Source organism: Spea bombifrons, chromosome 2 (assembly GCF_027358695.1).
Source record: "Spea bombifrons isolate aSpeBom1 chromosome 2, aSpeBom1.2.pri, whole genome shotgun sequence".
Lineage (NCBI taxonomy): Eukaryota > Metazoa > Chordata > Amphibia > Anura > Pelobatidae > Spea > Spea bombifrons.
In genome coordinates, this window is record NC_071088.1 from 92,498,687 (window position 1) to 92,512,646 (window position 13,960).

The following is a 13,960-nucleotide window of genomic DNA, read 5'->3' on the forward strand; positions in this document are numbered from 1 at the left end:
GGTAGACAACCTCCGCTGTTGGCAGTTCCACCGGGGCTTCTATGACAGAGAAGCACTGGTGGAAAAGCCGGCTGTGGAGGTTTTTACGCGCATCACTTCAGCCGGTGAACGTCTGCGCGATGCGCTTCGACAACCTCCCCTGCCAGCACTGTGTATCACGCAGACGTCGGCTGGTTGCCGGAGAGTAGGATCCAGTTCCCCTGGAGCGCTGTGGGGGATCTGGATTCTAACTCTGCTGCTGCATGTCCTCGGCGTCGGGCAATACGAATTGCGATTATGGGCTGCACCCCCACTTTAAAGCCTTAAAGTGTGGGGGGGAGTGCAGCCTATATTCAGTCCAATACGGTATTTAATGGATGTCATTATAATGTCCGCAGGTGGTTCCATATAGTTACAAGAGAGATCCATGCTAAAGCAGATGAAAACTGTGTGTGCAAGGGGTAGAAGAATGTACCACAAACATGTCCTAACCCCACCCCATATATATAAATGCACCCTCACGCATACACCAAGATTAAACAACTCCAGGTAGACAGACCGGGTTACAATTCATCCTTATTCTTTAACTAATGTTATCTTCGATTTTGGTTGTTTACTCCTTTTCCATCTATTTATCATAGTAACCACAATAGCGAAATATGATTTCACTGTGAACAGACTCAGTGACAACATTTTTCAACCAATGTCTCTGATAATGTGAACTATTATGTTGTCAAGTTGAAATGTTTAATTTCCCTGAATCTGAACTTGTCACTCATAAAATAAGCACATCTGACTTTGTAATGTGTTTTTGAGGTATCTGAAAAGATAAATATGGATTAAATAAATAGATTTTACTGGTTATTTTCAGACAGTTCAACTCAATTCTGTGTGATTGACAATATAATTTACTATGATCGTTCGTCAGTTAGGGTGATAAACTAGAGCCAAAACATACCAGCAACATGGTTTGTAATTAGCGGTGGCTCTGGGTTTTTAGACAAAAGATTTATAAGGGCATAGAGAAACTCAGAATTTAAATCTGTTTCTTATGCTGGAACATAGCATCTGCTTGTAAGGGATCTTTTAAGATTACCTTACCGGCAAAAAATAAAAATGAAAGGGACAGGGTCTCTGCCTTACAAAACAATAGTTACCATATACCTAGTCTTGATGAAATAATATCACAAGGGATATTTCCTTAAAAGTTTCCTATTAATAGGAAGAAATTATATGACCATGCTAGTAGTAGCACTATCCCAAACACCTGTGCTTATTTAGACAAATGGAGGTTTTTAGTTTCACTCCGATGGCCATTAAAATGGAAGCTCGTCTGCCACGTCACGGCAAACCTCTTAGGCGAGTCCTACACTAAACAATTCACCTCGCTGAGGGTACCCATTCCACCCAGTTTAGGACTAACACAGCCCATAGAACCCAACATGGTAGCGACAGAACTCTTAATGCCCTCTAGTTGGACCTGCCAGTAAGTTTAGATTGGGCCCTTGGGGTGCAGATCTGGCTCCTGGGGGCCTGTTGGGCCCTTGGGGGTGCACTTGTGCAGATTGGCGGCTGTTAATGGTTGTGGGACAGCCCTAATGAGGAGATTGGGATCAGCAGACATTGTGAAGGGACACTTAACCCCTTCAGTCCCTGGGCTTTTTGTCATGTTTACCATATGTGGGTTTAATTAAGATTCCCCTTTTCCATGTAGGATGCACCCACACAAATTACACATCCTTCTTTCAGAACAAATAGGGCTTTCATTTGAAACCATAGAAACATGCAAACAATAATAATTGTTATCGCTATGTTTTCCACTTTCTTAGAATTTCATCTACACTTTAGGGGTCACCGTTGAACAATGACCAACTTTATGTTTGACAACTTCCCCTAATTACAGACAGGGCCAGCACCACCTATAGACAAAGTAGGCGCCCTAGGTCATTGTTCAACGGTGACCCCTAAAGTGTAGATGAAATTCTAAGAAAGTGGGAAAAAAGCAATAACAATTATTATTTTTTGCATGATGAGATGAGATATAAAATGAGGAGACATAATGGGCATCAAAGGAAAAAGAGAGATAAAAAAGAAAGTAAAAATAGTAGACGGTAATAGACAGTAAAATAGGTTCATAATGATGACAATGGCTTGACAATTGCTCCCTTACCCAAAGATGCAGAGGCGTTGGGGTAGTTAAAGCACAAGGTGTTTTTTGTTTTGGCATATAGGGGGGTATAAGGCATTTTTGGGGACAGTGGCAAGTCTGTGCAGATGTGCATAACTGGGGGGCAGGTTAGCAAATAAAAGGAAATAAAAACAAAATAATATTTTCTCAATCATAGTTTTTTTTAAATATGAAAAAGTAGTTTACATGAATTAACAAAGAAATACAAGTTTCTTACAAGAATATCGTGAAGAATAATGTGATCACTGTTTTGTTCCACTGAATAAAATTGAACTTTTTCATCTAAAAATGTTTGCAGTAGCAAATGTTTTATTCCATTACGTCTAATGTATTTAATTTATTAGGGCCTTTTAACACTTTTACTTTCTGGCATTTTTATACAAATAATGTATAAGGGGTATTAGGGGGTGCGTGTGGGTATAAGAGCTCAAAACATGGTCTCCAAATGTTTCCAGGGCTGCTTTTCATTCCCAGTCCGGCACTGTCAGCTGTTACACTTAACAAATATAGCATAGTGGGCAGAGGTAGATCTAGCAAGACTGAAATATCACAAACTGACTTCACTGAGGTATCACTGAGCTCTTCAGTAGAACCCATTCTACTGTTAATTTTTAAAGTGTTTTGTTAAAATAAAAGAGAAATAATGGGTCTTTATCAGATCAATGTGAACACAAACAGATTGTAAACCTACATTTTCAGAATACATTATGTACCACATTTTAGTATAATGCAATGGCAAAAAGCTTTTGTTAATGCCAAAATTAATTTCCCTGTTAAATTGTACAGTTTATGGTTTATAATTTAACTTTTGTTGAAAAGTTGTTTTTTTTTATTATTCTGCAGCTTGGCAATGTGGTGCACAAGAGAAGTCACATTTCCTTTAGAAAAAAAGAGGGCCAAGGTCATTACATGATTGCTGTAGCTCATTTTCCATTTGTGTAGGATGTCACAGGAGACAGAAGACTTAACACCTTTGTACATTTAAATATCACCACAATTTAGTTAGCTTGGAGACTTAAAAAAAATACGCTTATGAAACCTTATCTTGTGTGCCATCATTTTAAAATCAGTATTATTAATCATACTTGTAGCTCTGGGAGCAATTTAGAAATTGCCATTTAGTTTAAAGCCAATTGCAAGTCTAAAGTTGATTGTAGGGAAAAGACTGATTGCCAATTTATCTTAGTCCCGTTTATATGCATTAACGTTTTTAGTCATGTGCTTTTCTCACGACTATTCCAATGCAGACAATTTTATAAGTGTTGCATTTAAGATGAGGTAGACTTTGTATTTTAATAAAAAAACAGAGCAAAGTATATATGGTAGCTTTTTAGTTAAGCATGTAAATGTTAACAAATGTATGCATAGGATGATGAGATATTGTTTCCACCATTAAGGGGCAATAATTTTGGGTGTATGTTTATAAACTATGTGCATATACACTGATCAGCCATAATATTACAACCACTGACAATCTTGTTATATCCCACCCACTGATAAGTGACAGGATATTAGGCAGCAAGTGAACCTTTCACCCTCAAAGTTGACATTTTAGGAGCAGGAAAAATGGGCAAGGGTAAGGATCCGAGGGACTTTGACATGGGCCAAATTGTGATGGCTAGACGACAGCTAGCCATGTGATGGCTAGACCCCACAAGAGCTGCAGTTGTGGAGATGTCAGAACATGGTGGGGTATTTCCAGTCTGCAGCGATCAGTACCAATCAAAAGTGGTCCAAGAAAGCAAAAGCGAAGAACCAGCCACATGGTCATAGGCAGCCAAGGCTCATTGATGCACATGGGTGGTGAAGCCATGCACCAGGATGCATGCATGGAGGCCCCAATTTACAAGACTTAAAGAATCTTCTGCTAATGTCTTGGTGTCAGATACCGCAGCACACCTTCAGAGGACTGTTCTGGTAGCAAAGGGTAGACCTGCACAATATTAGAAATGTGCTCATAATATTATGGCTGATCTGTGTAAAGGTGCATTAATCGATTTATTGCATACTTAGTTGAGCTCCTTGGTATAACACAACCAGACTTTCATATTTTTTAATAATTTTCCACCATCATTAAATGAGTACCTGTGGTGAGAGCATGATCCTCTGGCTTTCACTGCATTCTCGGCTTTAAGACCAGAGTGTAATTTAGGTCAATCTGAGTGCTCATCACTGTGAAGCGCTTAGTTTGTGTTAACAGGGCATCAATTACACCTGGACTCTTCTGTGTACATTTTTATTTATTTCACTGACATGACCTATGGCTGGCAGGTGAAGGATACTTTTTTTTTTTTTTAATTTTTATAATAGCATCAGCCTTGGACTGGGGCACTAAGGAACATTTTAATTTTTATTAATGCGCATTGCACTTTTGTGCACAGGTCATAGCCTCAGCTTTAAGATCTCAGTGGTTTCCCTCAGTGATCAAGCCAGTCTAGCACTCCAGAAGACCTTTTGCAGGAAGGAAGGGACCTCATATTCCATAAGGGAGCTAACTGAGAAGGATGGTTAAAGTAGTCGTTGACACCCACCAACCATAGAATCTAGATTGTATCTAGACATTGTACAGATGATGCAGCATTAGCCGGGAGGCGTAAGCGAGTCAGACAAAGCCACCACAATTTTATAAAACCACTTTATAAACCACTGGTGGGCACTGTCAAGCATCTAATTACTTCAGTTCATGTAGGATACATTTAAACATTGCTTTGTTTCCTACCAAACAGATTCTATTCAAAGGGGAAAAATATAGATATACAGAACCATTGGTTTCAAAGGAATTATTAAAATACCATTTTTTGGACAAGAATGCAAGACTTAGTAAGTGTCTAAATAAAGAGAATTAAGAGACACCGATCAAATTTGCACATAGGGTGCTTGTTTTGTGTTAAGGGGAAACAAATACACCTATGTTCATATTCATAGGGAAAACCCGTTTTTTCCTTGTTCTCTTATTACACAAGCTTTCCATACCCTTCAGTCTTAAAAATAACCATAACTTAAATAAACCTAAATGACAGGTATCTTACTGAGGCTGCTCCTTAAATTATGTTTTCCCCTCTTTGATGGTTCATACATGAGCGCCTGATAACCAACTCTTGCTGCTCTAGTTCACATAATCGAGTTGTCAGAACATTGTTTCATGACAAGTGAATACCTTATTCATAGGTGCTGTGATTTCTGTTACAAGATCTGACATCTTGAGCATTTATATTCCCTCTTGGTAATAGAAGATTATATGTTTTCAGATTTATTGTTCTTAGACTGATGAATTGCATTTGTCATGTAGGTTAGGTATTCATTTCATAATGTTCTGCATTACACAGGAAGGCTAACTCAAACCTTGTGAATTTATACAAAAGTGTTTTAGTACCTTATGATAACCAATGTGATGCATTGGGCCTCTATCCTAATGAGTTGCATCAAAGCATTCAGGTCAAAAAATAGATGTCCTATTCTCTTAAGACTGCACAAAAGTATACTCTAGAGCAGCAATGCATTACAACTTCTGTGCTGCCCTGGGTCCGACCGAGGGCAGCCTCTATACAGTAGATTGGCCAGAGATCAAAGATCTCCTCTGTAACCGGCAGATTAAAGAGTGAAATACTGGACAGGTTGATCTATCAAAAGAGCAGTCTGCCCCGTGGTTTGACTACAAGCCCCCTGGACCTAACAGAATACATCACTGCTCTAGAAGCTGTACAGACCCTATTTGCTGGCTACCAAACTTGAATCATCAAGGCATCTCCAAAGAGCATGTGATTCTACTCAAATTTGTATCAAAGCAGTAATGACAATGACATAAAAAAAACTGTAAAAGGGGACAGGTAAAGTGTGGCCCTTTAGCCCTGCTAATCTTCACTAATTAAGTGTCAGAACAGAGGACGTAAGAGCAGACTGAAAGAAAAGCAAAAAGGGCGGGCAAACAAAGCAGCAAGCAGAGATCATACAGATCAAGGAAGACATTCAGAAAGGAGTAAGACTTGGTAGAAAGACAAGTTTTTAATATTTGGCACAGTAAATGGCTGTATAGGGGACAGAAAGATTGAGTAAGGGCTGCCTTCATAAAACAAATAGTTTTTAGCAGTTACTTGCCATAAATTGACGAAAGATATAGAAGTATCATAGGAAACAGAGTTGATACTATGAATTTCCGTCCCTTGTTTTTCATCCAATGTCACATAGGCAGGGCAGAAACAACAAATATCCCAGATCTCCCCTTACTCACTCAGTAAAAAAACACAGCCTGACAAACGCAAAAAAAACAAATAAAGAAATGTATTCCTGGAATTCCTGGAAGCACATATGTAGAGGGCAAGGATGACAATCGGTAATGTCCGCTGAAGGTCCAGAAACTCTTGCAGACTACAGCTTCATAAATAGCACTAGACAGAACATCTGATGATTCAGCTCAGGATGTGGAAACAAAAGAGAGCCTTCAGAGCAAGAGTAGGTTAAGACAAGTTGCTATATAAGCTTCCCTTATAGCAATGACATCCAGTGGCTAATGGTTGGAGAATATATTCTCCAGGAACTAGATGTCTCTCCATTTATTTAGAGAGATCTGTTGATGTCCAAAGAATGAAGATGCTCTTTCTTACTGTTAGTTGGTTGAGGACAGAAGGTGGGCAAATATGATTTAAATGAAATGAAGGCTCCACCTTCAGTCTAATGTCTGGAGGTAGACACAGGGAAACACCATCATGAAACTACAGAAATAGCTGGGACATGGAAAGAACCTGGAGCTCACCGATTTGATGATTGGCAACCAACAATATTGCCTTCAAGTGAGGAAACAGAGGGAGATTTCTTGAAAAGGTTCAAATGGAGCCGACACCATCTGGAACAAAACATCTAGATCCCAGGCAGGAAATCTCAGCAACCTCTGAGGCCGAATCCTAGAGGTTGCTGAAAGAAAACAGCAGATGCAAGGAGACAATGACCAGCTAGACAATGCTCTCTTTTCTTGAAAGATGGATTGTCTTCAATTGTTAAGAGACTTCTAAAGGTTCTAGGGAATTGATGTATCTGCACACTTTTGACATACTCCATAGTCCTTGGACTGAGCACCCTAGAAGTGTAGATACTCAACTGGTCAGACTTACATCCGTGGAGATGACTACTAGGTTCTGCATGTGCCACTGGAGCTCTCTGGACAAAGATGGTCTCAGCCACCATCTTTTACACCGTAATCCTCATCTCCAAAGCCATGGCAGAGACATTCCAAAATCCTAGGAGAAATGTTGGAAATGGCCTCATGTGAGCTAGAGCCCAATCAACTGCTTTTTTTCAGGCATGGAGAAAGCCCCTGATCAAACGCTGAATTCAAACCTTCTGGTCTGATGGAAGGAAGGCAGAGCATAGCACAATATTTTTGATCATGTCCAGAAAAGACAGTCTTTGGCATGTCACTAGAGGAGATTTCTTGAGCTTGACCAGCCAGTCAAGCTCTCTTAACAACTAAAGTACTTGGATAATGTGATCATTAAGAACATATTCTTATAGTGTCACCAGGAGCCAGTCATCTAGGTAGGGGAGCACCTTGATGTTGGGCCTGCCAAAAAAGGCGACCACTACTGCCATAATCTTTTTAAAAATCCATGGAGCATAAGCAAGGTGAAATGGAAGTGAAGTAAATTAAAGATGCAGGATCACTCTTGAAGAAGAGAGGGGCAAACCTAGGAACTTCTGATGAGACTCCCTGATGGGAATATGGAGGTAGGTGTCTTGCAAATCCCTGGTGACAGAATCTCATGGAGTCCTTTAACAGGTGGAGTTAAAGGACTCCATGTTTAATCTTGGATCGATGAAAAAGAGATTGACCAATCCCAAATTCATAATGAGTCAAAAACCTCACAAGGCCTTTGGAACCACAAAGGCCAGAGAATAAGTGCCTCTGTACTCTTCTGGAGGAACCTGCACTAGGACCTTCTCCGGTAACAAAACTTGAATCAGCAGAGACAACGCCTCCTATATGGGGTGATCTGCAATAAGTTGTGAAAGAAACCTCTGTAGGGGCAAAGAGGCATACTCTGACTCAACAATCTCAATGTCTCTGCACTGACGTTTCAATGATTTTTGAAATAGGGCCCTGAAAGGAGTTGATAAGACCGCAGCTCTGGCAGACATACATACTGATCCCATGGCTGTATCACATATAAAATCAACAGCAGCACAGATTAATTCAGAGTCAGTGCTAGACTCCAGAAATCTCTAGATGCAGACTGTTTTCTCAGGATATTTCCAGTGCTTCCAGAAAAAGTACATGAACAGGAGAACAACCTAAGTATCCTCTAATGCATCCTCCAAACTGAGAGTTGAATGCACAGCTTTAGTTGGGTCCTAGAACAAGCATTTAGAAAGGTCACTCAGCATATTTTTACAAAAAGCAGAGGCAGCATGCTTAGATTTAGATTAGGCCTTTTAAGCTTATCTTGCCCTAACTCAGGCTCAAATGTTTTGACAGCAGACAAGTATTAATAATAAATCTCAAATTCCAATCCCAAATACAAGAACATTATACTTGGACGCCCAGTCCAGGAAACCAGGCTGCAGTAGAAAGAAAACCGCGTCACAAGCTTCTGGAGTTCCTCTGTACCCTAAGGAACACCAAAATCCAGCAGCCGATTATGTAACCAACTATACAGGTTATGTAATATTACATTTAACCTAACCCGAGGGAAAGTTGCAGTTCTGGCATGCCTGAAACAGTGAACATTGGTTATAAACAGCTAAATATTTTGTATAGGTTATAATATATATATATATGAAAAACTATTAAGTTATATTTTTAAATAGCAATACATACTATTAAATCTACCCAGTGCTGTGTATTTAATCCCCAAGAACCACTTACTTTTATTCCTGATGAAGAATGTTTGCTGGGCACCCAACAGCCCAATCCACCAGAAAACAGGCAAAATGTTTTGTGATGTTTTATTTGGAGAGTGAGAAATGGTTTGCATATATATATATAGTGGCATTATGTAGGAGCTAAAATATACAGACAAGACAAGTGTTAGGAATGGGAATAATCCCCTTGTCCTATGCAAATATAACTCTTTAGTGACTTTGAAATGCCTTTGAAAACACATTTTAATAAGCTGAACATTAGCAGAGTAAAATGAAAGTGATTAATACTATTCTGTTCTGCACAGCACTGTAATTTGCAACCATCGAGAAAGTACAACACCAAATAAGGGGATTAGGGAACTATTGCACTTACATGTAAAAGGCAGTGCTGCCTTAAGTTTGTTTCTGGACACTGCACTCTTTAATAAACATTACAACACGTTTAATAAAAACACAATATAGGTGCAGTGCAGCGTAATTAGGAATAGGCACCCTCTCATCTCTTCAAATACAATGCAAAAATGTTTAGAAGTCTCGCTCTCTATGACCCTGTAAAGTCCACTGCAAGCTTTGGATTGCTGGCTTCCATTCTAATGCTAGGGTGTTCAGTGCGATAGAGGAGACTAGGCTTTGCTGGCTTCTTCTCCATTCAGTGCCCTGTTAGGTAGTCCTGTGTGGAGTCCGAAGCAAAAGAATCAGCATCTTCATTATCAGAGTCGTCACTGCTGTCATCTGCTGCTGGCTCTCCAGTTAGTGCAATCCGTGCATAGTCATCAGTATCTATGGACTTGCAGAAGTGAATGGCGTATTTTAATTTCTCTTCAAGTACCTGCTTGCAGGAATACCTGGGCAGCTTCAACAGAAAGAAGCAAGTATAGGATTCTGGAAGGAAATGATCCGCAGGGTTGTACTTATCCAAAACCTATTAACATGAAGGGGAAAAAAATACAAGCAATACATTAGACCGCTCATTTCACTCAGAAAAGCAAATTAGATTCTACCTGTAGGGATTTAATCCAGTCTGCTTAGACTGGTTCTATGAATCATTTCTGCAAAAGAACAGTCTGTCGATTGGCCATTGTAATAATTTGTATTAGTTTCTCTAATAAAATGAAATTGCTTTGATATTAAGCTAGTGTCAGCTTGTTGCTCTGCTAATATTTTCAGTATCCATTCAGCTGCAGTCACTCAGTGCAGCATCTTTGGTTCTCCTTAATTTCATCTAATATGGGTATACACAATGGTAGAGCATTTTAAGGCATATAAAATAATTAAAAACAGACACACATTATAATATAATGTAATATAAGTAAAAAAAATTTTTTCGGATAATTAGATTCAAATTGCATAAAATATTGTGTGATGTTGTGAATGAAATCTTAATTTGGTTTATGTAATACAAGAGAACAACAGATCCAAATACCTGAATGACAAAGTCTCTGCCTCTGAAGTCTGCTATAGTCCTGGGGAGCCTGGTCCTGCCCCATACAAACCGAAGGAACAGGGATCGTTCTGTATTGGAGAAAGACTCCATTACCTCCCAGAACCACTGGATGAGTGATGCAGTTGGCTCAATTCCTTTGTAGGTGGCTACAGACTTCAGAAGGTGTAGGGGAATATCTGGGCTGCCACACACCTGAATGAAGATAAATATGCAATGTAAAGGTCACATACAGAAAAACCGAAATTAAAACAAATACAGCTGTCCCTCATGTCATATTGTAAAGAAAATGTAGGATTCAAGGTTATGACTAAACTATGAGAGTTTAATAACTTATGTCACTAAAAACCTAATCTTAACGGTCATCACATGGTTACGAATTAATGGGCAATATTACAGACAAGCTATAAGTTACAGAATATTTTCTGGGGGTGCATGGATTCCTATTTGTGGAAACAGAACTTTTTGAATAATCAAGTGATCTTTTGGGGAGACATACGCCTCTCCTATGGTTTCAGTTTGCTCTTGACCGCCCAGTAGATTGTAAGTTCCAAGGAGCATTCTTGTCTTTGTTAAATATTTTCACTGTCCTCTATTGTAATAGTGCTACACAACCTGCTGGGGCTATATGAAGAAAAATTGTAAAGGCATCACCCTTAAGTAATGGATCAGGAACGTCTTACATAACATATCATAGCCATTGTGTAAAACATTGCAGGAATTCAAAACAAGTTTGTGTTACTTGAACTGTCTACAGACATTAACATTTGATACTATGGGCACTTTAAAGTAACCATTTCAGTGTATACAAGCCTTGAAGTATACTGTAAAAGCATAATATGGACTTAAGTACTTCACTGAATGACATTTTAAGCATCCGCTTATAGCTCTGTGGAGATTACATTATACAGACATCTGGGATTTGTGCAAATCTCTAGAATTTATGCAATACAGAACATACCATGTCTAAACCCCATTTAAATGACACAGAATATCTCTTTGACATCACTGTTCCGCTACCAGTAGATACCCACAGTAGCCACATACAGTTAACATAAAACAGTAACAATACCATAGTTTCCAGTTCATAGCCAGTAAAGAGAGACAGAAGGGGCACAGGAACCACACGTGCCATTCCTTCGCGTACCGCAGCAACCTGCTCATCAAACTCATGCAGTCTGTGAATGCAGAAGAGGAGAATAAGGAATTCAGTGAAAACAAATGTTTCCAAATAAATAGCTTTAGCTAACAATATAACTGAATTATTAAAATCACAAAAACACTGCCATTCTTGGTTAGTGGTGTTATGACCACTTTTTAAACACTGTATCAGAATCACTTTCTACACATAACCCAGATTACAATGGAGATTACTCCATTGTATCATATAATGAAGTTACTGGAAGGTATGTATCGTCACATTGTACTGCACCAAAAAATAAAACCTGTTTGGTTTATTAAGTAACAAAGTCACTACTTAAACACAGGCTGAATAATGCTTTCTTAAAATAATGTTCCTTTTTCTATAAAAGATTGCATAACATGTTGGTTTGGGCATTTTTTTTTTTTTAAAAAAAGAAACCCCACAAACCAGAGGACGAGATGCTGTGAGTGACTGTATTATCTGGTCAGGACATTTAACAAAATTACATTTTCCCCCCAGCGTGTTTTCCATTAGTTACTTATGGCCTGAAGTGCAAGACACACAGCTCTGAGCTGCTAAGCCCCTGCCCTTAGTTGCCCCCAACATCCCAGTATATAGAAGAGGAATCTGTACCAATAGCAAAACAGAGCTTTGCTGGGTGCAATGATAAACTCAGATGGAGAGGAAGGGCACATATGCTTTACAACTGCCTAACACCACTGAGAAATGCTGCCCAGTTTGCTGAAAGATAGGGCCAGCGATGCCATTTTCTTCTCGTGATTCCTGAAAACTAATACAAACAAAATTGGCATTGTCTGCTTCTAAAGAGACATTCCAGCCATCATACGCAATTTAATGCACATGATAGCCGCATTTGCCCCTCTGGCCGCCCTCAAGCTATTTTCCATGCGGGAGATTAGTTTGGGAAGATTCCGGCTCATTCAAATGCACAGACAGGGCAGATTTAAGACACCATTTGTGTAATTCCCTTGGCTGTCACTGTAAAATAGCATCTACAGCCTGCTTTAAAAATCAATGGAAAGCACTGTGGGAGAAAGTCTGCATATTCCTGTTAATTCCATAGGCTGAGCTGCTTTTCTCATTCTAGAGCAGGAAATGGGGCCCATTGCACTGCAGTTTTACTCTTTTACTACCAAGTGGTGACCTGTTACAAATTCCAGCTTTCTTCAATTTTCATGCAACTTTATTATCTTGCCAGTATCTAGCCTTCGATCTACCAGAGAATTCACATTTGTAAGATTAAATGATGAAAAATAGTCAGAAATGCCCCCTATGGAGGATTAAGAATGTATCAGGGACACACCACAAGAGCGATGACCTTTACAGCATTACGATTTAATTTCCACTTCAGTATTTAGGCAGACAAGCAGTTGCAAATCAAGAAGCGAATGCGTATTAGACCTGGAAATGGCTGCATATAAAATACTCTATTCTGATAAATGGAAAGTTACTAGCCAGGATTTACAGGGACATAACCCAGTACGAGATTACAACACCTGCCAAATATTTTATTACTAGTATCAAAATAAAAATATGTTTTTCAAGAACAGGGGGAACACCTACCAAATGTTTTATTACTAGTATTAAAATAAAAATGTTTTCATAAAAAAAAAACCAGTTCATGTTTCTTTGTAAAAAACGTCTTCAAGGAGCTTCATCTTAGCCATTTGTATGTATCTAATAGACAAGCAGCCGGACATGGCCTATTGTAAACATTATAGCAGTTAAGTATAAATCACCAAGCAGGACACTGCCTAATGAAATTTATGACGAGGATTTTGTTAGCATTGCCATAAAGAATCGGCTCAGTGTGGAGTTTTAAACCCAAAATATCAAAGTGCTGGCAATGTACTCTGGTAATTGGTCCCTTGAAAAATGATTGAAAAAAACAATACGATGGGCCTTGCATACATTCTTGCCTTTTCACATTAATCTCAGCTCTGAAAAAGGGTATTAGATCATGATGTCCACCATTAAAGTTAATTTAAAATATATTTTTTTTTTAAAGGAAAATGAGAATAATCTAGTTAATTTGTTTCATCCAGAGAAGCTAAATGCTCATTTGTACCAAACTGCTCAGTATGCCTCCTATTCAGCAAATCCTCCCCCTACGGTGAGCAATTTTCAGATATCCTATTCTCCGAACGGAAAATTCAGAAAGCGAAACACGTTTCATAAATCCATACAGACAGCTGGCCACAAAGGGAAAAGGATTTAGCCGTGCTTTTTTACAAGGTATGCACACATCCCCTCACCTCTGCCTAAGACAGAGGGTTGGGGACTTCCTATTTATGGGCCGATACTGGCTAAAGATGTGTTTTATCTTCATTTACAT

The 13,960-nt window shown here is 39.0% G+C and overlaps 1 protein-coding gene across 1 annotated transcript in view; it reads right to left on the minus strand.

Annotated features, from left to right (window-relative positions):
- Positions 1 to 9,089: 9,089 nt before the first annotated feature.
- Positions 9,090 to 13,960, minus strand: part of HERC2 (HECT and RLD domain containing E3 ubiquitin protein ligase 2) — a 69,148-nt gene continuing 64,277 nt past the window's right edge. Inside the window, exons 91-93 of the mRNA XM_053455196.1 lie at positions 11,533 to 11,638; positions 10,443 to 10,655; positions 9,090 to 9,941 (exon numbers count right to left, since the gene is read on the minus strand). Coding sequence (XP_053311171.1) covers positions 9,669 to 9,941; positions 10,443 to 10,655; positions 11,533 to 11,638 — 592 coding nt within the window. The 3' untranslated portion in view covers positions 9,090 to 9,668. The remainder of the gene's footprint in view (positions 9,942 to 10,442; positions 10,656 to 11,532; positions 11,639 to 13,960) is intronic.